The sequence below is a fragment of the Sturnira hondurensis genome, unplaced genomic scaffold (assembly GCF_014824575.4).
Source record: "Sturnira hondurensis isolate 20B ecotype Veracruz unplaced genomic scaffold, ASM1482457v3 Scaffold0001221, whole genome shotgun sequence".
Taxonomy (NCBI): Eukaryota; Metazoa; Chordata; class Mammalia; order Chiroptera; family Phyllostomidae; genus Sturnira; species Sturnira hondurensis.
In genome coordinates this window covers 33,263-60,354 of record NW_028073852.1, presented here as the reverse complement: position 1 = coordinate 60,354, position 27,092 = coordinate 33,263, and the positions used below count along the sequence as shown (strand labels likewise).

Genomic DNA, 27,092 nt, shown 5'->3' with positions numbered 1-27,092 from the left:
TTAGCGTGCAAGCAGGGTTTATTAGTGATACACTCTCATGGAAGAGAACAGGTCTTGCTGAGATGGGGGTGAAAGGCAAGAACTTGGGTGGCAAGAGCACCAGGCCCTTTGTCCTGAGGACTTATATAGTTGGTGGGGTGGCGGGGGAGAGAATTTACATATTGATTGGTGGGTAAATGTGGTGCCAGCTTCCAAGGGGATAGACTACTCAAACACAGGTATGTGTGGGGGTCGTTAGCCTGAATTCTTATCTTGCTTCAGACCCGAGTTGGTCATCTTGTAAAATAGATCCATGACAGGAAACAGTTAAAGTTGAGGCAGTTACCCAAAGTCACCAATGGTCTCTTTCTGTAAGCACTAGGGACCCTCTCATAAAACAGATAGTGGCCAGAGGAAAGCAATTAACCAAATTTGTTTTATGGGTCCTTTCCTTGAGTGCTGAGGACACTCTCCCATCTTCTAGGCCTTGGGATGAATACAGTTTGAAACCCTTTCTTTCCCAGATGGCGGAAACAATACCTAGAATTTCAACGTGTTGGCATGGTGTTTCTTGTGATGTTAGAACACCTGGCAATAGAACTGGACCAGGCTCAGGACTGCTGAGTTAGTGGGTGACACAGGTCTTCGTCTTCCCTGCCTTGGCTCACCGTCTATCCTGCCTAACACCCCAGTGCAGGCAGATGCTGTTTCAGTGTCAGTTCTCAGCAAGGGGTGGGTGAGGGTCTTGTGTCACAGGTCACTCTCAGTAGCACCTGCCTGTGCTGAGGAGGCTCTGAGGATGCCCAGGCTCAGTGAGAGGGTGGTAATCTGGAGGGAGGCACATCCCCAACCTAATGCTTCCTTCTCAGGGCAGCTGAGTCTATGTGGAGAAAGCAGTGGTGTCTGCTCAAATTCTGAATTTGGCTACAGACCCCTACCCTGTCCTAATCTTCCTTTGTCCAGCACTAAAGACTGGGAAGACATGGGCACTGAAGGTTGTTCAGTAGGGCTTGTAATCTCAGGGATCCTCTTGCTAGATTCTGTGTGCTGACTCAATTTTGAATGTCAAACCAAAAAGCTGGAGTTCCCATTTCCATTGCACAGACTAGGAAGCAGGCAGAGAGAAGTTGAGAATCTTGCCTTAGGTCACACAGCTGGAGGAGACAGAGCTGAGACTCACACCCACTATGGACTGATGTGGAAAATCTGTACGCTGTACACCAGGAAATGCTAACCCTGAAAAGGCAGCAAGGAGTGAGGAAGATCAAGTGCCCAGACTGAGTGGCTCACGTCTGTGCCCAAGCATACATTCCCCCCTGCTGTTCACACCTCTGAGGCTCCAGAGGTTGTAGGAAACTAGAAGAGCCAAGAGAAGCCAGGGAAGGAGGGGTAGGGAGCTGATTAGGAGAAAAGGCCCCCTGTCCAGGAGTCTGGGGTATTCCTTTTCCGGGTGAGTTTGTCTCAAATCCCTCTTTCTGGGCAGTAACCAAAGTAGACTGATTTCATATTTACACATTTGCAGGAGTTGAATTTCTGTGGCTGAGAGTATGAGTTCTTTGTGGCTCTTCAGGAACCCTCTGCTTTCAGTGATGGGGAAAATGAGGGATGCGTATGGAGACAAAATGTTTTAGAATAGGTAAAAATAAACATGGTGCTGACATCCCCATATCACCATGTAACTGTCCATTTCATGTCTTGTCATGAAACTGGAGGGTTTGTTTAACCAGTTACTTCTCTACTAATTACAATCTTGGGGAGAGTAAGGGGCTGTGGACATCCTATGGCTATTGATAGGTGACTTAATGCTAATGACTCGCTCACTCCACCTGCAAACAGGGCTTCTCCCCAGAGTGTGTCCTCTGGTGTCTGATGAGATTTGACTGCTGTGTAAAGCCTCGCCCACACTCCCTGCAATCATAGGGCTTCTCTCCAGAGTGTGTCCTATGGTGTCTGATGAGAACTGACTTCCAGGTAAAGCCTCGCCCGCACTCCCTGCAGACATAGGGCTTCTCCCCAGAATGTGTCCTCTGGTGTGTGATGAGAACTGCCTTCTGTGTAAAACCTCGCCCACATTCCTTGCAAACATAGGGCTTCTCCCCAGAGTGTGTCCTCTGGTGTGTGATAAGAACTGACTTGCATGTAAAGCCTCGCCTACACTCCCTGCAGACATAGGGCTTCTCCCCAGAGTGTGTCCTCTGATGTCGGATAAGACCTGACCTGCATGTAAAGCCTTGCCCACACTCCCTGCAAACATAGGGCTTCTCCCCTGAGTGCGTCCTCTGGTGTGTGATGAGAACTGACTTCCAGGTAAAACCTTGCCCGCACTCCCTGCAGACATAGGGCTTCTCCCCTGAGTGTGTCCTCTGATGTGTGATGAGATATGACTTGTGTGTGAAGCTTCGCCCGCACTCCCTGCAAACATAGGGCTTCTCCCCTGAGTGTGTCCTCTGGTGTGTGATGAGAACTGACTTCTGTGTAAAGCCTCGCCCGCACTCCCTGCAAACATAGGGCTTCTCCCCAGAATGTGTCCTCTGGTGTGTGATGAGAACTGACTTCTGTGTAAAGCCTCGTCCGCACTCTCTGCAAACATAGGGCTTCTCCCCAGAATGTGTCCTCTGGTGTGTGATGAGATCTGACTTGCGTGTAAAGCCTCTCCCGCATTCCCTGCAAACATAGGGCTTCTCCCCTGAGTGTGTCTTCTGGTGTGTGATGAGAACTGACTTCCAGGTAAAGCCTCGCCCGCACTCCCTGCAAACATAGGGTTTCTCACCAGAGTGTGTCCTCTGGTGTGTGATGAGAACTGACTTCCAGGTAAAGCCTCGCCCGCACTCTCTGCAAACATAGGGCTTCTCCTGTGAGTGTGTCCTCTGGTGTGTGATGAGAACCGACTTCTGTATAAAGCCTCTCCCGCACTCCCTGCAAACATAGGGCTTCTCCTGTGAGTGTGTCCTCTGCTGTCTGATGAGATGTGACCTATCAGTGAAGCCTTGCCAACACCCTCCATGCTCAACCGTTACAATTCTTGACATTCCTACTTTCACAAAGAACTTGCCTGTGTCCCCTGGACACTCTCTCTGGCCTCTGTGGGGCTCTTCCTCCATCATTTGCTCATGCTCATTAGAGCTCCTCATTTGTTCTTTGGAAGGTTGGAAAAAGTGTCTTGAGATTCTCCTCTGACTGATCCTTTTAAGCAAAGGTTTGGACCTTTCTTTGACCTCTTGACCTTCAGCTTTATCATTCCAGCTGTGCGTACTAGTATGTTGCTGCTGCTGATTCTGATCCTCTGGACAGGGTTCCTCTGCTTGGAGGTGTTTTCTTGCAGATGTTCCCTGGAGAATCTGAGAGGGATGATTGAGTTTCACGTGTTGGCTGAGGAATTTCTGACTGGAGAAGGCCAGAGAGCAGGAGGGACATGGGTGCACCTCTGGCTTTGGTTCCGCTGAAAGAGAAAGGTTTGGTCAGGGCAGATGTTGATGAGAATGCCTGGGCCGTACAACTTGTCTCCTGGTAAGACCTGTCCCATGAATCCTTCTCACTCTGGTGACAACGCAAGCTCTGTCTCCCACAGTGTCCACTTGCTGTCTATTTCCTGTTTATTTTTACACAGTGCATCTTCCTCAGAAATCCAGAAAGCGCACATCAAGGGTCTTTCCTAATATTGCCCAGACTAGGAACTTCTGAGGATCACGAGAGGCCATTTCACTCCCTGTGTGGATGGAGCTGCAGTGACCTTTCCCATCTTTAGGTATCTTGTAAGTCATGTTAAAGAGGAAAACCACAGGCCCCAACTAGGAATTGCTCCTCTCAGTTTTCCAGAATAGTAAAATAAAATGTCTTTCCTCAAGCCTCGCACCAAATATTTATACTTCATCTTACTTAGTTTTAGCCCATTTCAAATACACTAAGAAGACCTGTTTCAAAATATTTCATCCACATTTCTTACACGCCTGACTCCTGTCCCTCTCTTGCCAGGCCAGCATGCTCTCACTTGGAGATGAAGTCATATGAGGGGATTCCCCACTGGAGTTTATTCTCTAAAAATTAATGAAGCATAATGAGAACAGAGAACACACAACTCTACAGGTGACAACTGCACACTTTCACTCAGGAAAGTCCCCAGTGTCTCAGCTCGGGTCATGGGCACTGCATTTCTGGGCTGCTAAGCATCTGTCTGATCTCTGTTCTTACCCTTTGTGCTGATGTGACCCGAGTGACCCTCAGCCAATCCAACTCTGCACCTCTTTTCTTCCCTGTACTAGCTGCTCCCTCCGCCTGCAGGCATTTTTGTAAATGTTGTCTCCTGAGAGAACGCTTCCAGGACCACCTGGCACAGCCCACCTCCCCTCACACTGATCCCTAGGCACTTGTCCTGGATTAGTTTTCTCCAAAGCACTAACTGCTGTGGAGTGTTATGCACATGCAAGCACGTGTGCCTGGGTTTCCTCCTTCACCTGTCAGCTCCTCAGGGGCAGTGATTCTGATCCTCACATTAGTCTGTATTTCCAGGTCTCAGGATCCTGTGTGCCACAGAATAGGATCTCACATGATAATTCTTTGAAATGATGAACGGATGTGCCCTGCCTGAATGGTGTGGCTCGGTGGGTTGGGTGTGGTCTGGAAACTGAAAGGTTTCAAGTTTGATTCCAGTCAGGGAACATGACAGGGTTGTGGGCCACCTGGGGGGATGCCACAGACAACCGATTAATGTTTCCCTTGCAGATTGATTTTTCTTTCTCCCTCCTTTCTACTCTGTAAAAATAAATAAAATCTTGCTTTAAAAGATTTGATTTATGTATTTATTTTCAGAAAAGGGGGAAGGGAGGAAAGGAGAGACAAAGAAACATTAATGAGTGGTTGCCTCTCACATGCCCCCTGCTGGGTACCTGGCCCAAAATCCAGGCATATGCCCTAACTGGGTATCAAACTGGTGACCCTCACAGGCCGGCGCTCCATTCTCTGAGCTACACCAGCCAGGACGAAATCTTTAAAAAATAATGAATGCCTACAAACAAAAATGTTTTATTAGAAGTATGGAGGAAAATTAAGAAGAAACAGCTATAAAAGTGTCAGAAAAACTGCCTTGGTGAGAGAACTGGTTAGTGCTTGAAAATTTTTGTTTTGCCCTTAAGGCTTTCAGCACTATATGCGGTTATGTATTTTGTTCATGAATTTTTTTAAAAATGAAAAATATAAAATTTTGTCTAAAAGTCAAAGGCATATATGAATGCAGTGTAAATTTCTGAAGCATCTGAGTTGAAACTTTATTGACTTTAGAGTGGATTTTACTCCACTTAAGAGTTGGGTCATGAATATTTCTATGGAGAATTCTCTTTCTTTCTGGTTTGAAGAACAGTGGTGCCCACCTCTCCCAGCTGCGAGCTCTCTCTTCCACTTGCTGCCCCACTTGCTGCCCAGCTCCTGGCCATACTCGTTCCCGCACCAGACCAGCAGCTCACAGCCTGGTCTGACAACCCGGCAGGTTCGGTAGAAAATCTGCCTGTGATATTGAAAGGCCACCAGGTTCTGCTCTTCATCATCCCGGGCACAGTTCACATACCTGGGATTGAGGCAGATGGAGGGAAAGAAAACCATGGTGATGAGTTCCCAGTACCTGTTACATACATGTCCAGCTCCTTCCTCACTGATTCTTAAGGCCCTCAGGCTCTGGTGTTGCCCACTGCCCTTAATGGTGTTGGGGAACCTTCTGTAAAGTGTCTGAGAGTCTGCCAGCGTGTCGTGTGAATTCCTACCTCCAAGTCCTGCTTGCAGTGTTCATCCTGCCTAATACCATTTTCTCAAACCCAGTTCTAGACTTAACCTCCACCCTGACTGGCCATAATATCCAGTGATCTCCGGATTCTCCAAACTCTAAATCAAGTTGTCTCACACCACAGAACCTGGTGCTTGATCTAGGGCTCTGCTTCTGAATTAGCTCACTAGTTATCCAGTACTCAGCCCACGTCTGTTTTCCCTTGAGAGGCCTTTCTCCAACCCCCCTACACTGTACTTAGAGTACCATTCACTTGCCTGCCCAAGGTTACTATAGAAAATTAAATTGAATGTCTTTTTGTCTTGTTAGAATAAAACAGAACAAGAGTAGTTGATTCACATACTGTTATCCCTGATAAAAGACAGTCCCTCTCAGGAAAGGGGCCCATGACTGTTCCTCTGCAGGTGTCAGAGCCCAGCTCTAATTAGAAGGGAGGATGGGATGGTTTGCTGCCCTCACAGGTTTAGGCCACCATTGGTCTGTGCTATCTTGACACTGTGCACTTCTTGAAAATTATAGTTTCTAAAAGCAGTTGTTTTTATGTCTGTCTGTGAGAGGTCCTCCATAAGGACCTGGGTTTTGTGATCTGAAATAATGTATTCCTTCACCGTAACTAGAATATAGTAAGTGCTTAACTAATATTCATTTGATAAATTAAAGTAATCCAGTGTCCCTGGTGAATTTAGGCTCTTCAAGGTCCTTTTCAGTGCCCAGATGGTGTCTAGCAGAGTTTTATATTTTGAGGACACATGCTATATTTTTTTCCTCAAAGTCCCCTGAAATGAAAGAACACTGTATGGAGAAAAAGAAGGAAAAAAGGATTAAGGGAGACCACTGAGGGAGGCATGATGAGAGGGACAGATATATGGGCTTGTGGGGGATGAGAGTCCCCTCTGGCACCCAGAGACCTGCTGACCTCACCTCATCCAATTCGCCCAGGATCTGTCCTTTCCATCCACATACTCATAGCAGTTTCTCCCTTTGGCGATCTGTGTTTCACAAAAGACGTTAAAGACCTTTTATTTTTTTGGTGAGAAGGTAATACTCAGAATTATTTTACTCCACAGTCATCAAAGCTCATTCAAACTACATGGGGATTCAACTGCCAGCTGTGACCACATGATACTTTTTTATTCATCACCTACACATCCGAGTCTACCTGTCCAATCACAGTAGGAGCCTCACAAAGGAGAAGCCACTCCTTCGGGTCTGCACCACTTTGCTCCCCCTTACCTTCTGATCCTTAAACAGGAGCTCTGTGTTCATGTGAAGTCCAGTCAGTACACAGAGCTAACCACATCATCCCCTCCATGTCTAGCACATAAGAGGTGAGGTCCTTCCAGGCCTCAGAAGGAATGTGGGAAGCCAGAGGACAGGGGAAGAGGTAAATAGTTCTCACCAGCCAGGAGTATCTGCTCTTGGCTGCCTCTTCATCTTCTGTGATGTGTCCTTCATAAGGGCCAAAGTGCAGACCCATGGGCAAATCAGCTGCTTCATTCCACACTCCAAGCCCAGCCTCAGGGATGCCAGATGGCCCGATTCTCAACCCAGGGGGCAGGGTGAGGGCTGAGTGGTGGGGATGCCCCTTGTCCATTGCACTGTCCTTTACAAAAGTAGGGGACCCATGCACAGCACAGCTTTCGATGAAGAAGTTCTGACACTTCTCACAATCTGGAGGCAAGAACAACAGGGTTAGGAAAGGTATAGTGCATGTTCCTGGACACAAACAGCTTCAGAGGGAGTCTGGCACTGACATCATTGAGACTCAATCCTGTACTCTAGGTCACTAGAGGAAGGGAACGATTTGGGGATCAAAGGACTAGATGAAACTATTGTATCATAATATACTTCTTAGTGTGGGTCACTTACAAAGGTAGTCATCATCCTGGGGCTCATTGATCTCTTGGTACCCACAAACCTCTCTTCCTTGTAGTTTGTACATCTTCACATCCATCTCCTTTCTCCTGAGTTCTGAGTTGGAGAAGAGCAGGTGAGCGAGGTTGGTGGGTTCTAGAGCTTTAGTTCCCATTTTGTCAGATAACACACAATCTCCTCCCATCAAATGATCACCTGTTCTTTTGCACACTCTGGTATTTTACTGTTAACTATTGGTTCAGAAGATGAAGACTCCACACTAACTAATGACTGATTCAATTTTAGTTTCTAGACCTTCCCATTACCAGGTTTAATTTGCCAACCTGTAATCATAAAATATTTATGGAGTGCACATTATGAGCTAGACATTGAGTAAAGGCCTGGGCACATAACACCAATAAAGCGTGGTTGCTATTATCACAGATGGATGTATTGGACAAGTTGCATGTATCACCTATTTTAAAATCGATTTAATGTTTTCAAACAACAAGAGTGATGTTTCCTTATCTTCACTTTATACATTAGCATTCGTGAGCTCAGAGAATTTGTAGGATTTGCCCAAAGGTCCAGTGGTAACTTTACTCTCAGCTTAGCCCAGCCTAAATCCAGGCCCATCCATAGTCCATCTCACATACCTAGGTCATACATATCAGCCTTCTATATGACTTAGAACTAAAGTTTCCAAATTATTTTTTCTTACCTGATTTTTGTCTAGTGTGCTTTCCAAAGGAACATGCTTCTCCAGGAGGGGACACTGGTTTCTGTCCATGCTCTGAGTCACTTGCAGTCATCAAATTTGCTATTCCTGATAATTCCTTCAAACTGTCTTCATTGCTTAATGGCACCGTGGATGTTGCCTTCAATAGAAGAGTCACATATTAAAAGATAACATGTATTTAATTTTTTAAGGCTTATGATACATTTTACATGCATGTCTTTGATACTTCAACCCTTGGAAACACATAGGGGGTATGAATACTAGAGGGGATAGAGCCGATGTGGATAATGAACCCAAGATTAGAACCCGTGTCTTACGGCTCTGTTCTTTCAACTGTTTCTATAACATTGAGTGAAGGATATTGGGAAAAGAATAAAGAAATAGTTGGCAGAAACATATCTAGACAATAAATAAAATGATGATCAAATTTGCAATACCTTAGAAAGAATTTTGTACTTAGATTAGCTGGTTCCCACCAATTCTGTTTGAATAAAGCTGTATCAGTAGATAGTTGTCTTCAGTTTCATGACTTCTACCATGGTAATTTTCAATGTTACAGTGAACGTGCAAGTAAATAATGCTCACCAAAGTGTTCTGTGAATTGTGTAATACAGTATGAATGTAAGATTACAGTCCTGCTATCAATTTACCCCTCAACTCTCTCCATATTTCACATCTCACAGAAATTGCCTTCAGCATTCATTGATCATCTTCTAATTTAATTTGTAATTGTGAAGTCATTCAGCAAACATTTGGGGGCCCTCAGGGGCCCTTATCTGGGCCTGTCTCAGGCATGGACCAGCCTCTTAAAGAGCTCACAATGCAGAGGGAGGTGGGTTGAACAAATGACTCTAAATAGGATAAGAGTGAACTCATTGGAACTCAGAGAAAGAAGCTGTTACTTCACCTTACAAGAAACAGTATTTGAAATCAGTTCCAGATAGAAGAGTGTGTAACCTACATGAAGTCCTTAAGTCATTTTATTATTTGCTGTTTCTCAATCATCGAACCTGAAGCTCCTCAGGAGTGGGAGATGCTTTTTTTGATTAGAGTGGGAGGCTGTGATCCTGGACATTTTACATTCTTCTTCATCTGGGACCACCCACTGTACCAACTGCCTATACATCGTACACTTTCCTCGTTCAGAGGGTCTTAGTGCATTTCTCACTTCAGCATAGCAGAGAAGAACTTTGGTTGAAACAGTCAGTCAGATGATTCATGGAATGACATATGGATAAGACAATGTAAAATTTAGAAGCTGTGAAAGTTTATTTTTCTAATTTTTAAAAAAGATTTTGTTCATTTTCTTGAGAGGGGGGAAGGGAGGGAAAAAGACAGAGAGAGAGAAACAGTGACCACTCACCTTTCACACAGACCCCCAACCTGGAAACTGGACCACCACCCAGGCACGCGCCCTGACCAGGAGTCAAACCGGGGATCTTTCACTTTGCAGCATGACAACCAACTGGTCATGGTGGTGAGGGCAAAACTCTGAAAGTTTTAATGAGTTTGTAAGTGTTTTAGAGAAGCAAATATGGGTTACATTGCACTACCACTGATTCTGTGATCTAAGACATTTCTATATCTCTGAAAGAGTCAAACATTTCTATATCTCTGAAAGATCACTTTCCTCATCGTAAATGGAGACAGTTATATAGTACATACCTCATCGGGTTGTTGTAATGTTTGAGTGAGTTTATTCACATAGAATTCTTAAAGTCTGAAACATTGTGAGAATGAAGCAAATGGTAGTTACTGTTGTTGCTGTAGTTGTTAACTATTAAGATGATGATGAGCCCTGGCTGGTGGGCTCAGTGGATTGAGTGCTGGCCTACAGAGTGAAAGGTCACCAGTTCCATTCCCGGTCAGGGCACATGCCTGGATTGCGGTTCAGGTTCCCTTCTTGGGGGCGGCTGAGTGGCAACCCATACAGGTGTGTCTCGCACATGTTTCTCTCCCTTTCTCCCTCCTTTCCCCTCTCTCTAAAACATCAATAAATAAAACCTTTAAAAAAAGATGGTAATATCAGACAATGTGTTGAAGAGACCAGGAAAGGAAGGCAGCAGTTCCTAGGATCCTTTCTGCATTTTCCTACTCTTACCTGCATTTCTATCCATGAGGAAAATTTTCTTGTCGACAGGATTTGGGAAATACTCACCTTCTTATGTTTACTCTGTTCCCTTCTGAAGGCCACCCAAGAAGGTTTCACTGAAAGACGATGAGAAATCAGTGTTGTTGTTTTTTTGTTTTATTTAAATTTTACTTATTTATCTTTAGAGGGGAAGGGAAGGAGAGAAGGAAAGAAATATCAATGTATGGTTGCCTCTTGTGTGTCCCCTGCAGGGAACCAGCCTGCAACCCAGGCATGTGCCCTGACTGGGAATCGAACTGTGATCCTCTGGTTCACATGCCCGCACTCAATCCACTGAGCTACACCCACCAGGGCTGAATTGGTTACTTCTTATTCACTTCTTTGTTCTTGTACAATTACTGAGCCCATTCTTTGTCAGAGTCCTCAGGACTCTGCTCCTCCTGGAGCTCAGTGGCCTGCCTGCGGCGACACAGGAAAGCTGGCTGAGGAGCCCTGAGACCTGGGGAGAGACACAACCTCTGTCCTGAAAGCACGGAGCCTGGAGGAGGAACGCGCTCCAGGAAGCCCCCGTGATGGGATGGGAGCGCCTCCGCGCCAGCGCTGCTCTGAGCGAAGGGGCAGATGCCTCCTGACGGGTGTCCACGCAGGAGGGGTCCGCAGGCGGAGGGACAGCCAGGCAGCCTGTCTGCTCGGCAGGCCGCTCCCGCCCAGCGCCTGCGCCACGCTACCTGGGCTGGGGCGCACCTCGAGGTTCCTCTGCGCGTTCCGGGACCGGCGCTTTCCCCGGTCCCCCATCGCCGCCCACTCCTCCCCGGAGAAGCAGCGGGAAGCGCCTTCCGAAGCGTCTTCGGCCTGGAGAGGAGAGTGGGGACACCGGTGACTCGGTGATGCGAGTGAGACGGCGCCCGGCCCGGGGTGCAGGGAGCGGGCGGGGCCTCGGGGGTCCCCGTGCCGCGAGCACGAGCCCGTCTCGGTCGAGTCTCGGTCCCCGAGCGGCGTCCGTCCGGGGGCCCGCTCGCACCCTGGGTCGCACTTCCCTGGCCGGCCCCGCCCCGCGGAGTCCGTCTCTCCCACCAGCGCTCCGGGCGTCTGTCCCCACGCTCCCCGCCGCCCCTCAGCTCACCTGACGCGTCCGCCCCGCCCGCCCCGCTTCTCCCTCAGGGCTGGGCTGCGGCGCCCCCGTCGGGGCTCATGGCGTCCCGGCCCCGAGTCCGAGGCGCCTGTGGGAGGAGAAGGCGCTGAGGGCCGAACGCCTTTCTCCGGGCTGGCGGGGCGCCAGGCCGCCGGGAGGAGGGGCCGCCGGCCTGAGAACGCGCCCAGGGGGCGCCCTAGTTCCCGCCCTTCCCTGGGTGGCCGCTTCAGCGCAGGCTCCGCAAGCCTCGGCCCGGGCGTCTGAGGGGCCCTATCGTCCGGGCGGCCCGAGGCGGCGGCGATCGGAAACACGCTTGTCCCGGGAAGGGCGCGGAGGCGCACCCGGGGATCCGGGGAGGCCCGCACGGGACGCAGGCGCGGTCCCCGGCCGACCGCCGTCTCTCGGGCCGACAGGCTCGGGGTCCCTGAGGACTCGATCCCGCGGCTTCCGGGCTGAGGACGCTGAGGGGCCTCTCGTCGAGGGGCTTCCGGGTCCCCACACGGAGTCCGTTTCCAGGACGACGGCATTTAGCGTCTCTGAGTTTGGGGAGACTCGGTCTTTCCGGGCGAGCTGCACGTAGGGTGCCCCGAGCTGAGGGGAACGGGGGTCTTCAGGCTCTTTGGGGTCTAAGCACTGGGGGTCCTCCGGGTTGGCGCACGCGGACCCCTCGATGCTGAAGGGATTCGGGGCCCCTCGGGATGAGGGCATTGGGGTCTCTCAGGCTGGCCCTTGAAGGTCTCGGGCTAAGGGCTCCACGCGGCAAGGCTCCCCGCTTACCGATTAGTCTCCTGGGGACCCTGAGACACCCCCCACCTCGGCGGAGCTCCTCTGTGAGCTCCGGGGTTTCCCCCGCCCTGGTGGGGAGGTTCCATCCTGGATAGCGGCCAATCAGTGCTGGGATCTCGGGGCCCTACCCGCCAATGGGCGATCAGAAGACGCTGAAAGGGCGGGGCAGAGGGACAGAGCCCCCTGGTTCCGCACTGGCCAGCGGAAGACCCGCCCCACCCCGCGGGGATTGGCTACCCGGGGTCTCCCGAGCGCCAATCTCGCAGCCTGCAGCTGCAAGGCTGGTTGTCCCGAAGCTGGCGGGGAGTCCATCCCTGGGATCTCCGAACCGGGGCCAGACCTTAGGGTGGACGTGGGCCTCCGCCGCCTGACAAAGTGTCTTTGTTCCACCAGACTGTGGTCGGGATCCCCAATGTACCTCTAGGCCCGTCCGTGCCCCGCCTCCCCTTTTCAAACCCTCTGTCAGCTAGAGCTGCATAAGCAGTGAGGACGCGGTCGAGACTGTATTGCATTCCGTGGAAACTTAAGTCAGTAAAATCTGACCACGCAATTCATAGCCACAAAATAAGTCCCAGAGGGCTCAAATATTTAAACACAACAAACGACATAAGGTGTATACTGGAAAACACTGGGAGAATTTCTCAAAGAAGTGGCGTTATGAACAATAGATGTGTTTAACTCAGGTGTAAAAACATTTCAGAAATAGGAAGACGAGATAAAACCAAGGAAAACTAAATACATTTAGAAATACTGAAAAACCTACAAGTATTTTGCATAAAAATAACATCAAATTTGAGTACAGGGGTCCGCAGAGCCGGGTCTGTTTCATTGCTACTGGCTTTCACGGGATAAAGTAGGAAGAGTGTTTCTGGTCCTTACCTCGTTTTGAGCACGTAAATATAACTTGATTTCCATGGATTGCAAATAAGCCAACTAATTATTACTGTGAAATTGCACACAGGGAAACCTCACTAAAGTGGAGTTGGGGTCAGTAGGGGAGCTGATAGAGAACATCACCCAGGGTCAATTACAGGAAAAATTGTCACAGGCCCCAATGTGAAGATGTATCGTATGCTCCCAGGAGAGACCGACTCCCCAGCAACTCAGTCAGAGAGAAACCATCGTCACCCTGATGATTTCCTCCAGTGCACTTTCTGTTGAAATGATCCCTCCCAACTTCCTCCTTTCTCTATGTAACATAACATTCCTCTCTTTTACTTATAAATCTTGCCAATGACTTTTGCTACAGGTTGCTTGTCCTAAACTGCATTTTTTTTTTACTGTTTCTGAATAAACCCCTTATCTGCTGGTAGAATAACTGACTGCTATATTTTTAAGGTGTACATAATGGGGGGCCCATATGAGGATCCAGAGGACTCCTGACATCTCTGAGGCTGATGAGCAAGCGGGTGCAGTGCCCTTGATCTGAAAAACTCTGGGAAGGGTCTTTTGGTGTAGTCTTCCCAGTGATCATTTTGAGAATAGCCATCCAGAAACAACATCCTCATACCCTCTGACCCAGAAATTTCACTTTTCAAAAATTTCTCCTAGTAGCCCTGACCTGGTAGTTCTGATGGTTAGAGTGTCCTGCCCATATGCCAAAGTGGTCAGTTCATTCTCCAATCAGGGTACATACAAAAAGCAACCAATGAATGAATGCATAAGCTGAACAACTAACTCTCTTTCAAATTAATAAATGCAATGGAAAGAAAAGCATTAAAATTTTCCCCAGTTATGGTTCCCTGTATATGAAATGAAGTATGTTTAATATATTTTATCTAACATATATAATACAGATATAATTTTAAAGTTTTCAGTAGAAGAGCATTTGTTAAATTATGGTTTGCTCACATTATGAAATATTATAGAACATTAAAAATGGGTGAGAATATATGATATTTCATTAAAGAAATAAAACCTAATGTGGTTCTAATGGATTTTAACAGAGAATAGTTTCTAAATAATGTTATTATGGGAGAAAAGTATCCTGCAAAACAAATTATGTTTAAAAAAAACCCAGGCAGAGGACGTGATGAGAGGAGACACAGGGACTATTCACCGGATCAGGGCCTGGGCAACATGGAGGGGAAAACTTGCTTTTCCTTCATATCATTTGGAATGTTGTGTCATTTGTTTTCTCCTTTACTTAAATCTATCTATGATTATTTTTTGTATATAAAAGAATGGATGAGAAGTAGTTGGTTCTGTGTGTATGCATTTAAAAGTGACTCAACAAAAATTCTGCACACCCTCATTACATCCAGTGGCCCGTGCTGCCTTCCTTATGTGAATAGCACCTTGACCACCCAAAGTGTCTGATATGCATCCAAAGCCCTATTCCAGCAGGAATATTTCCATAGTACAAAGTATACTGTGTTACACAGTTACTGTTTGAGAGATGAAAACCATTTATTATGAAAACAATGAATTTTATATTTATGTATTGAATCCAAGGCCAAACCACTAATACGTGTCCCAAGCATGCACCTCTGCTGCCATCTTGTGGGAATTTTGGGGAATAACATCTTAGTGCAGGTCTGAAGGAAAAGTGATTGATTCTAGTGGAATATCAGTGAATGTCGATTTTTCAAAAAGACTGTTTCAAGGTACAAGTCCCAATGTCAGTGATCAGCTCCTTAGGATCACTTTCTATGAGCACATCATCTGGACTTTCTGGACATCATCACTTTCTATGAGCACATCATCTTTTGTGTATACAAAAGAGTAATTTATTTCTGCATGTTATTTACCACACGTATTATTTATAATAACTTTGACAACTCAATATTATGAGTTGTCAAGGTAAATAAGATATCATACAATAATAAAATTACATTAGTTTAGCTGTATAAATTATAAAAGAATAGTTAAAACTTGGAATAAAAGATGAAGATATGAAGAGTTAAAAATGTGTTAGTTATAAGTTCATTAATAATGAAATAAAATAGTAACATGATTCTTAGCATTGTAAATGGTAAGTTCAGCACCCAGAGCAATGGTGTTCTAGAAATCAGAAGTACTTTGTAAGTAAAATTGTGCCCCTTATAGGTTATCTGAGGAACTCACGATATGGCAAAGGTCCACATTTTCAAAGTAGAGAATGTTAGATGGTGAATTCTAGAATGTAAAAGAGTAAGATTACAGATTCAAAGTAATTTTAAGAAATAATTATTGAAGAGTGATTTATGGGCAATGCAAGGAGACAGTGACCCTCAGTGCTGTGGTTTATCACAGTGTGGTGCAGTCTCTTAAGGTGTCAGATCTTCCTTGGCTTCTGAACTTTCACAGGTGCCTTCTTAGCCAAGGACATTCCTCCCCAGTCTTTGCAAGGTGTCTGGCATTTTAACTTATTTTTTGTTGTTGTTCTTTAGCTCTCAGCCTCCAGGCTGCCTGTCCAGAGAGAGGGGTGATTTCAGATCTAGGGTGCAAAGTCACATGCTGTTCGTATTCTAATGGACTCTCCATCCTGCTCCATAGAGAGTAGGGTTTCTCATTGCTATGAGACTGGGGGATTTTTCTTCACATCATAAGTGCTTATTAGCAATTATTATCTTTATTTAGTGCATGACAGTAACTTCCACCTTAACCCCCCTAATGACAACCTAAAAGGCCTACATACAATGTGCCAAATGTCCCCTTGAGGGCAAAGGCAACCTTAGGTTGAAAACCACTGATTTTTTTTGAAAATTTTATTTATTTATTTTTAGAGAGAGGGGAAGGGAGGGAGAAAGAGAGGGAAAGAAACATGAATGTGTGGTTGCCTCTCACATGGACCCCACTGGGGAACTGGCCCTGACTGGAAATCAACTGGTAACCCTTGGGTTCCCAGCCTGTGCTCAATCCACTGAGGTACACCAGTTAGGGCAAAAGCCACTGATCTTGAAGCTTTGATTATCTTTGGAACCTGAGTGATCTGGCCTTGATATGCAGTATTTTTACTATTATTCCATGCAAATTATTTTCTAATTCCAATTGTGATTTATTTGGGGTGGTTATTTAGAAGTATATTTCATAATTTGTAAATATAAGTATTTTCTAGTTATCTGTTGTTACTGATTTCTTGATTAATGGCAGTGAGAGCAAGAAATACACACACACGCACAAATTTTAGTCCTTTGCAATTGGATGGACCTTGCTTTATATCACTATATGGTCAGTGTTTAAAAAAGTTTTGAGGGTGCTTGGAGACCATCTGTAGTTTGCAGTTCTGGGGTGCAGTGAAGTACTTACGCACACTGAATGCAATTTGCTTCTCATGTTATTTTAAAAATATTTTTACTATTTTTTGTTGGCTTCATTGTTTCTGAAACAGAACCTGCATGATGGAGGGAGGTTTGTTGAATCACCTATTAAGATTATTATTATGTATATTTTTTCATATAGCTCTGTTTTATATAATTTTGAGTTTATGTTATTAAGTGAGTCAAAATTTGGAACTAACTGGTACATTGAACTTTCTGAAATGAAGTACTCCTTTTTATGTGTAGTAGTGTTTTTTTATCTTTAAGTCTACTAGGTCATTATATAATTTTCATTTGGTTAATGTTCTTACAGCATATTTTCCTGATGTGGATCCTGGCCAGCAGCATCTGTGTGTGTTGTGGCTGCTAGTGAACAAATACACACGGATAACAGAAGTCCTGTGGAAAAGAAGGGGTGGCATGGCCACTCTCTGAGAGAGAGAGAGAGAGAGAGAGAGAGAGAGAGAGGGTGAAAGGGCCAGAGGCCTGTCTGTGTCTGGAGAAGCTTTTATTGCTTCTCTGGGTACATTACATGGAGGGTAGTCCTCATTTACTATGCGCAGGTTCACTGCAGGGAACTACCTTTTACAGATAACAAAGGAAAGAATGCTGCTAATTACTTCAAAGAGAAGCATGTTGCAGACCAAGGGGAAAAGTGGTTGAACCTGTCACACTCCATACTTGGGAAGTTTAGCACAGATTTTAGGAAGTTGCAGTAAGCACTTGCTGCCTCAATTCAGGGTGAGGGAGTTTTAGCAAAAGAAAGTCTCATAGCAGTGTAGGTGCAATGCAGGCCTGACTCCCCACAGGAAAACCCCTCTGTGGGCATGGTCCTGCATGCCACTTGCTCCCCAGGGGTTTTCCACGTGAGTGCTGAGCTACATTTCCACACATGAGAAACAGTTCCCTACATTTTCCGCATTCTTTCACTTTAGATCTTTTTGCATATTTTAGATAGCTCTCAGTGTTTTATGTTAGTTATGAGTGGCTATTAAAACCAGTCAAAGAATTGATTTTGGCAGACGATGTAATGTAGGGGGGGCCAATATTTTTCTTATTCAGTTGTTCCCAAACCTTTTATTATATTACAAATATTTTCCTACAGATCTAAGGAGAGATCTTTGTCATAGAAAATTTTCCTCTGAGTTTCCATTTATTATTGAACTTTGTGTTCTGTCCAATTAATTTGTCTATTCAAAGGCCATTATCCCACTGTTTAGATTAGTGTAGATTTATAACACAATACATAGTTATATTTGGTTGGGCTAGGTTGTATTTATTAATTTGCTTTTTCAGAAATCTCTTTTCACTCCTCATTTTAACATGAGTTTTAGTTTTAAAACTTTTAAAACTTTTTGATATTTTAAACTGTATCACAATAAATTTATAAGCAACTTTGGGAAATTGACATCCTTATGTTTTTTATCAAAGAACACAATGTTACTTTCTGGTTGTTCAAGTGTCTTTCATTGGGCATCATTTTAACATTTTTTCACACAGATCATGCATATTCTTGCTGAGGTTAATGTTAGGAATTGTATCTGTTTTGTTGCTATTGATATATATATAAATGTATTTATTTCTCTGTTATTCCCTCACTGTAATAAATTCTATTATTTGTAATCATTACATTGCTTTTCATGATTCATCAAGGTAAATAAGCTATAGCACAATAATACAATTGTATTACTTTAGTTATATAAAAGTGGACGTTTGAAAGAAAATATGAAGAAATGAGGTAATGTAAGAAGTTAGAAAAATTTTTTTGATGTTTATTAATGATGAAATAAAAGAGGAACAAGATTTTTATTTTTAAGTGAGTTCAGGGTTTGGAGCCCTGTTCTTGTGGAAAGCAGAAGTGAAATGTCGCCCCCTCAAGGTTATCTGAGGAACTCAGGATATGGCAAATTGCACATTTTCGATAAGGGAGATTGTAGATGGTGAACTTTGGAATGTACAAAGCAAATATTTACTGTTAGTGACCTGGCAGAACAGTTATTAAGGAGTGACGTGTGAGCGATGACAAGAAAGCTGTCAGCCTCGCACGCCTGCAGCGCATCACCACCGTGACTCAGTCTCCCCAGGTGTGTGGTCCCTTCTGCCTGCTGTACTTGGGCAGGTACCCGCTCAACCTGGACGCTTCCACCGTGTCTCGACCACATGCCTGGACAGTGAGCTCCACGAAGGCACAGGTGTCCCTCTCACCAGTGTGTGTCCCGTATTATGCACGAGACGCCCGTCCCTGGGCCTCACACCAGCAAATGCGTCTTCACAGGCACTTAGCGAGTGAACGGCTCGGCCTCCCTGCGGTCCTGATCGTTCCGATGGTCCGGCCGGTCTCAGAGCCCTTCTCAGACCCAGCCTGTCCACCCTCGCCTGCACGTCCCCTCTCTTCCCTCCCAGAGGCCGCAGGACAGGTGAGGAGCCTGGGCAGAGGGGTGTCAGCGGGAGCGAAGGTCTCGGGAAGGAGAGCAGAGGGGCCGCGGGTGATGTGAGTCCCAGAGAGTCGAGAACTTTAAGAGGAGGAGTGACCAGAACGCTGCCTGGTGAGGGATGGGAGGGGGGTCGGGGTGGAGAGGTCAGCACCCAGTCCCAGTGCTGACTCGAAGCCACAGCTTCCTCCCCCTGGTGGGGCTTCTTCTTGCAATTCCCGGACCCAGGACTGAAGTGACAGGACCCACAGCTTTCTCTGAGAAGCCCCTGTTGTCACACCCACAGCACACAGGCGATGGGACTGGACCCATCACACTCACAGGCAGAGATGTTTCCCGCAGTCATGGACCCACGGCCTCTGTGCACCTCTCGATCACAGGGCCGGTGTGGCAGAGCCTGTACTCTTGGAGGGGGGCTGTCTTCAGGCTTCCAGGACTCAGAGCTGAATTGACAGGACCCCCTGCTCTCTCAGATCAGACCCCCTCCCCACAGGCACCAGGCTCAAAGGTGAAGGGTCAGGACACTTACATTTCACAGAGAGGGACCTTTCTCAACCCTCACAGGACACAAGCGGGCAGTAACAGGACACTCCTGTCTCTTGTGTGGTCCTCTCCACACTCAAGTGGCCCAGGCCTGAGGTCACAGGACTCTTACACCCCCAGGTCTCAGGTGGGGTCCTTCCCTTTGCTTATAAAACCCAGGGGTGACCTGACAGGACCTCTTATATTCTCTGGTGAGGACCCAGAGCTCATGTCATGAGGCTCCATCCTCTCTTAGGTAATAATAGTCCCAGCAGTCAGAGGACCCAGGGCTGACTTGGCAGGACCCCTGGTCTCTGGGGGTGGAACCCTTTTTCACACTGTGCTGTACACAGCCATTTAGTGCGCATCTGAGTTGAGGCCAGCAGGAAAGGTTCTTTTGTCGCCACCTTGTGGACATCTTGGGAATAGCACCCTTTTCACAGCATCTGCTCCTATCCTTTTGCAAGGTCACTTTGAAGCCCCAGGGCACCCACACCATCATGGCCTCAGTACATTTTGTGTGTACACGTTTCCATTCTATCCCTGATGCTCTTCTGCATGTGGGGTTCCTGACTCTTTCATATGAGTGAGGTTCTCATGCCTATGCATGTCTCAAATTTAGTCGTTTCCATTTGGTAATCTGTGTCATACCTTTTGGATTATCAGACCAGCCCCAAAATTCTTGAGGTTGGAGGAAGGATTGTTTCTCTACCACATAAGCAAACAGTCAGATATTTAATAGGAGGTGAATGTGGGAAGTACATGTTTGTAACCATTTACTTAAGTAAGATTTAATAATTTAACTGAAGCAACTATTCTCAAAACTGAATGATCATCTGAATGAAATGTGGAGCAATGTACTAATGTAGCTTGCTGATATAGAACTTCTATGTAAAGTTTCATGGGCAGTAATGAAGAGGACCAACATTTTGCACTTGGCACGTTGACTTTAAACTGGCTGTTAGGAAAAGGAAGACTGGGAAATTACTGAGGATTGTCCTCTCATTTATTCCTGAGAGATGTAGTTGCCAAACTGGGTTTAGGAAGAGCTTCAGCACAGCTTCAGACAGTAATACTCCTAGCAAGAGCTTGTTGACCCTCTTACCTTACTTCTTGTGCCTTAAAGTTTTTGGAAGATAAAGAACCTCATCACAAGTGGCAAATGTGTGTGTGGCCCTTTTCCTACTGAAGATGCATGAATATAAGCAACCTTTTTCGCCCCTTTGGCTTTGTCACCTCAAGAAAGGTACAAGCGCAACTGCAGGGCAACAAAAGGTTTGTGGTGTATGTGGAGACATTGCTGTAAGTGGTGGAATGTGTCAGAAGTGGTTGTGAAGTTTCATGCTGGAGATTTCTTGTGTGCAGTTGGCTCATGAGTCACTAGACCAGGTGCAGTGGAGAGCCACGGAGGGGAGATGTTCACTGAGGACAGACCACGTTATGGCATGCAGGAGACAGGCTATATACTCAAAGGATCAAAATTGAGTATCAGGAATTATTTGCACCAGCACAGTGATGTTAATTGCATTCATGTTGGGTTCCACAGCAGTTAAATGGGGTGCTGGGGGACCCCTTTTGACTGCATTTCCAGAAGTGGTTCTCCACCAAAACTTAAGGAAAACATTCTGCTTCTAAGACAAGTATGAGGGGGATGAACTGTTGATATGGTAGAATAATGTGGAATGGGAGAGTTGAGGGAAAGAAAGGAAGGACCACCAGCAGACCCTCCACAGGGTGGTCTTCATCCAAAGGAGGTGATGTTGTGTATGTGGTGGATGTCCGAGGGTGTTTCTGCAGTGGGAGCTCCTTGCAGAAACCCAGCGGCTTACTACCATCAGAGCCACTGAAAGCCACCCACGGGAAAGCGTTCAGAATTTGTCAGCAGAAGACGCAGAAGGTGCAAGGCCATTGAGTTCAGTCTTTCCAACCTTGTCTTAATGGAGAGAAATTTCCATTCCCTGGAAGACTGCAGAAGGCACCTGGAAGAGTTCTCTGCTCTGAAAGAGAACAATGTTGTGGGAAGATGGAATGGTGAAGTTGCCTGAAAAGTGGCAGAGGGCAGTGGAACTAAGTGGTGACTGTGTTGGCCAGTCGTTGTTCAGTCACGTTGCTGGGGGAAAATGAAAAGCAGGCCTGCCATGGCACCTGATGGTAAAAAGTGAACTAACCTTTCTGCCAACCCAGTAGTTCGATGTCGGTCTCTGCTGCCATCTCGTGGTGATTTTTAGGAATGACACCTCAGTTCAGGTCAGCAGGAAAAGTGGTTGATTCCAGTGGAATATCAATGGCTTTTGATGGCAGTGGTATTTACAAATCCATTAGAAAACGCCTAAATATGAACACTGTCCAATTACCTTGTGACTGGTTTTCAGATTAAAGGCAAAGGGAGCAGTGAATGTGTTTTATGTGACATTTCTTGGAACTGACTTTGTGGTGTACCAGCAGCAGGCTTTGACAAGTTCCAGGCGTGCTTGAAAACTAAAATACATAAATAAAATAGAAATGTCATTGTTTTGTGTATGTGGCCCTAGGAACATGTCTTGGGGCTCTTTTTCTCTTTTCTGTCTGGATGTCTTCAACTATTTCAGTTTCTTCATATAGGTGCAAAAACTGGTACATTTCTAGTTTCTGTTTCTAACGTGTATGTATTTCTGGGTGAAAATTTCTTTCTCAAGTTTTGGCATGTAGTGTGTTCAGCATATTTCAGTTGAAGTTATTTTGTATCTCAAATGGTGGCTCATTTTGGAGATTATTTAGTTGTCTGTTTCATGAATACCAAACAACAGAACTTTCTGGTCACCCACTTTTAGTGAATTCTAGCTTAAGTGCTATGACAGCAAAAACACACTATATATGATTTCAATGGTGCAATGCTGGTTGAAGCCTGCTTTATCCCAGGATGGCCAAAAAGTCAGTTCAGTCCCTTACCACCCCTGCCTTCAGTCTCCCATCATGAGAACTCTGGTTTATGTATTTGTCGTTAACTTTATCTGAAACCCTTTGGTTACACTGTATCATGACAGATGTCCTATCGGCATGCATTAAAAAAAACTCATCAGAAGTGTTGGGTGTGTGGCCATTTTCATATTGAAGATGGATGAATAGAAGTAATATTTTCAGTATATTACACTGTGGCATATCAAGAGGGTTAAATGCCAGTTCAATGGAATACCAGATTTCTGGCACATAGGAGAAGGTGGTATGATGGCTTGAACGTGTCAGAAGTGGTTTGCGAAGTTTCTCATTGGAGATTTCTTGTGTGAGGGTTCCCCACACATCAGATGGACCAGACACAGTCGATGCCCATCCAGTCCAGATGTTCATCGAGGAGAGACCACATTATGCCATGTGGGAGACAGACGACATACTAAGAAAACCCTAAGCAAGCATTGTAAATCATTTCCACCAGTATGGTTACATTAATTGTTTTGATGTTTGGGTTCACAGAAGTAAAGGGGGGAGGAGGAAGGATCCCTGCCTGACCACATTTCCACATCAGATTGTCTGCTGATATGTGAGTAAAACGCATTTCCAAGACATTGTGGACAGGGGATGAGTTGTTGATATTTGACACTGATGTGGAACCGGAGAGATGATGGGCACACGAAGGGAACCACCAGCAGCCACTCTGAAGTGAGGTCTGCATCCAAAGAAGGTGATGGTGTAGATATGGTGGGATCACTAGGGAGTCCTGTACTAGGAGCTCCTCCCTGGAAACCAGGTGGTTACCTCCAAAGTCCTGCTCCCCATTGGACCAGTGGAACTCACTGCCCCAGGGAAAGAGTCCTGAATTTGTCAGCACAAGATGTGTAATCAATTGTCCATTAGGAGAAGGCAAGAGAACACGTTACTCTTTGGTGAACAGGGGAAAACAGTTCCAGCCTGGCCAGGCAGTCCTGATACATCCACAGTACTCATAGGACGTTGTATCCTTCGACTTCCAGGTATTTCAGCATCCTTTCCTAAATTCTCTTAGTGGAGAAAAATTTTCGGTCCGTGGAAGACTGCAAAAGGCACCTGGAAGAGTTCTGTGCTCAGAAAGATAACCATGCTGTGGGCAGATGGAATGGGGAAGTGGGCTGAATGATAGCAGAGGACAATGGAAGTAAATGATGAGACCGTGGACCACTCATATTGTTGAGGACAATGAAAAAAAATGTGCCTGTCCTTGCAACTTACTGGAAAACCTGAAGGAACCTTGTGGCCAAGCCCATAGTACAGTATGTGTTCCAAGTGGCGGTCTTTGCTGCTATCTCGTGGCCATTTTGGGGAATGACATGTTAGTTTAGGTCAGCAGGAAAAGTGGTTGATTCCAGTGAGATATCAATGACTTTTGGTGGTAGTGGTATTCACAAGTGCATGTGGAACACATCTATATGTCAGGACTATACAGTTACCTTGTGACTAGTCTCCAGAGTAATGCCAAGGGAGGAATAAGCATGCTTTATGGAACGTTTCTTGGAAGTGGCTTTGTAGCATAATAGAGGCAGGTTTTTCCAAGTGCCAAGTGTGCTTGAAAGTCGTTTGTAATTTACTTTGTCTGTTGCAGCTTCCTAAAACAATGTGGAGGTAAGTTTTATATATAATGCTACTACAGGAGATACAAGAGGAGCAAAGTAAACTACCAGCACCATTGTTGTATGCATGTACCCTTTGAGAGATATCTGCAGGTTCCTTCCTTCCCTTTCCCTGGACTTCATCTACTATTTTAGGTTCCTGGTACGGGTGCAAAACATGTGAATTTTCAGCTTCTGTTTCTAAGCTGTGCATTCAAGGGTGAAGATTTCTTTCTCAAGTTTGGTTACGGAGCATCTTTATCATCACTCGAGTCCAGTTACTTTGTAATTCCAATGGCAGCTTATTTCAGAAGTCCCAAACAACAGACTTTCTAGTCATCCATTCTCAGTGAGTGCTACTTAAGTGCTATGAGGGCAAAAACATATTGTATAAGATTTAGAAGCTGTGATGTTGGTTGAAACTTGTCTTAAATGGGGCTGGTAAAAATGTCAGTTCAGCGCCCCCCTCTCCCATCGCCATACCCCACCCCATCACCTGGCTCTGGTCTCACATACTTGCCTTTACATCATTCTAAACCATTTTGTTAGAATCCATTGTGACAGCTGTCATACGAGCTTGCATTAATGAAATCTCATCACAACTGGAGAATGTGTGTGTGGCCATTCTCACACTGAAGATGGAAGAACAGAAGCAACATTTTCAGTCCCTTAGGCTTTGTCATTTCAAGAAAGGTACAAGAGCAACTGTAAGGCAAAGAAAGATTTGTGGTGTGCTTGGAGACATTGCTGTGAGTGATGGAACGTGTCACAAATGTATTTTCAAGTTTCATTCCGGAGATTTCTGGTGTGTAGTTGCCCCACGGGTCTGACAGACCAGTTGCAGTGGAGAGCCATCCAGGGCAGATGCTTACTGAACACAGACCGTGGTATGGCTCGCTGGAGACAGGCAACATACTCAAAGTATCCTAATCAAGCATTGAAAATCATTTGCACCAGCACAGTTGGGTTAGTCACCCTGACATTTGGGTTCCACAGAAGTTAGGTGGGTACAAGGAGGGGACCCATTTTGACTGCATGTCCACATGAGGTTCTCTACCGAAATGTAAGGAAAACATTTTGTTTCCAGAATAAATTGTGAGGGGTGATGAATCATTGGTATGTGAGATAATGTGGAATGGGAGAGATTGAGGGTCAGCAAAGGAACCAACACAAGACCCCTCCAAAGAGTGGTCTTCATCCGAGAGAGGTGATGTTGCCCTTGTGGTGGTTCTTGAGGGGGTCCTGCAGAAGGGGTTCCTTGTAGAAAGCCGGCAGGTTACTTGGAACAAGCACTGCTCCCCATCAGACCAACTGAAAGCACCGCCTGAGGGAACGAGTGTGGAATTTGTCAGCAGAACACACGTAAGCTTCGTGGTAAGGTGAGAATTCATGTTTCTCTATTGTGACCAGTGAAAAAAGGTCCAGCCTGGCTGGTCCTGATTCACCCATAGTGCTCACCAGACCTTGCACCTTTGCATGGCCAATTACTTCAGTCTGTCTGAATTTCCCTTAGTGGAGAGAAATTTCCATTCCCTGGAAGATTGCAGAAGCCACCTGGAAGAGCTCTCTACTCCAAAAGATGACAAAGTTGTGGGACCATGGAATGGTGAAATTACCTGAAAGGTGGCAGAAGGCAGTGGAACAAAATGATGATGACCTTGTGCGGTCACCGTGCTTGAGGGAAAATGGAAAGTGTGCCTGTCATCGAATCTCAGAGTAAAAAGTGAAAGAACCTTTTAGCCAAGCCATTTGTGGGACCTGCGTTCCAAATGTCGGTCTCTGCTGCCATCCTATGGTCATTTTTGGGAATGACACCTTAGTGCAGTTGAGCAGGAAAAGTGGTTAATTGTAGTGGAATATGAATGGCTTTTGACGGTAGTGGTATTTACAAGTGCATTCCAAAGCGTCTGCACTGTCCAGTTACCTTGTGGGTGGTGTGCAGATTAAGGGCAAAGGGAGCAATGAACGTGTGTTATGCCACATTTTTTGGTACTGGCTTTGTAGCATAATAGAGTCAGGTTTTCACAAATTCTAAGTGTGTTTGAAAATTGTTTGTAATTTGCTTTGTCTGTTGCAGCTTCCTTAAACAAGGGTAAAGTAAAATTTATTCAAAATCCTCCATCCAGAAATAGAATAAAATAAAACAGAATAAAATAAAATTACATCACTATCATTTCATGTGTGTGCTCTTCTGGACACATCTAGACACAAGTTCCCTCCAGTGTGTCTTGGCTTCATTGACTCTTTTTGTTCCTAAAATGGGTGCAACTCTTGTATAATTTGAGGTTTTGTGACTAACCTGTGTGTTTAAATGTACAGGTTTTGTTCTCAAGTTTTGGTATGTAGTGTCTTTAGCATCATTCAGATCAAATTATTTTTTAACTCACATGGTGGTTCATTTTGGAAGGTCTGTAGGAGTCTATTTCAGAAGTACCAAGTGAGAGAACTTTCCAGTCACCCATTTCCAGTGAATTCTAGCTTAAGTGCTGCTTGAGCAAAAAACATACTGTAAATGATGCGATTCTGGTTGAAGTTTCGTTTATACCAGGTTGGCCCAAAAGTCAGTTTAGCTCCCAACACCCTCACTGCCCCCTCCCATTCTGTGACTTTGGTTCGCTAACTCGTCTAACTTTACTGAGAAGCGTTGGGTGAGACTGTACCATGACAGATGTCATACAAACGTGCATTGAAAGAAAAAACTCATCGAAACCACTGTGGTTTGGGGGCCATTTTCACACTGAAGATGGATGAACATAAGGAACACTTTTGGCACATTAGGCTTTGTCATTTCAAGAAAGGTGAAAACACAACTAGAATGCAAACATAAAGATTGGTAGTGTGGATGGAGAAGGCGCTGTAGGTAATGAAATGTGTCAGAAGTGGTTTTTGAAGTGTCTTCCCCAGGACTTCTCCCACAAAGGTGCCCCATGGGTCTGGCAGAGCATTTGCAGTTCAGAGCCGAGTCCAGATGTTCACTGAGGACAGACCA

General features: G+C 45.6%; 1 protein-coding gene and 1 long non-coding RNA gene across 5 annotated transcripts; one reads left to right on the top strand and one right to left on the bottom strand.

Annotated features, from left to right (window-relative positions):
• Positions 1-12,438, bottom strand: LOC118999156 (histone-lysine N-methyltransferase PRDM9-like). Of its 4 annotated transcripts, none has more exons than XM_037063557.1 (10): positions 12,344-12,438; positions 11,558-11,654; positions 11,163-11,286; positions 10,501-10,550; positions 8,325-8,481; positions 7,619-7,720; positions 7,149-7,420; positions 6,671-6,738; positions 5,343-5,536; positions 1-3,418 (listed from the first exon to the last, which is right to left on the bottom strand). In XM_037063557.1, exons 3-10 carry the CDS (start codon positions 11,227-11,229, stop codon positions 1,797-1,799), a joined length of 2,532 nt encoding a protein of 843 aa, XP_036919452.1. In that variant the 5' UTR covers positions 11,230-11,286; positions 11,558-11,654; positions 12,344-12,438; the 3' UTR covers positions 1-1,796. The 4 variants fall into 4 exon arrangements, with proteins under 4 accessions (XP_036919452.1, XP_036919443.1, XP_036919461.1 ...); XM_037063548.1 differs by lacking the exon at positions 12,344-12,438 and adding an exon at positions 11,908-12,027; XM_037063573.1 differs by lacking the exon at positions 12,344-12,438 and adding an exon at positions 11,908-12,019 and having other exon boundaries at positions 3,181-3,418; positions 5,420-5,536; positions 10,444-10,550.
• On the top strand, positions 8,990-26,533 carry LOC118999182 (uncharacterized). Its single transcript, XR_005069064.1, has 3 exons — positions 8,990-9,078; positions 20,307-20,311; positions 26,522-26,533. It is a non-coding gene; the product is annotated as an uncharacterized LOC118999182 (long non-coding RNA).
• Positions 26,534-27,092: the final 559 nt, after the last annotated feature.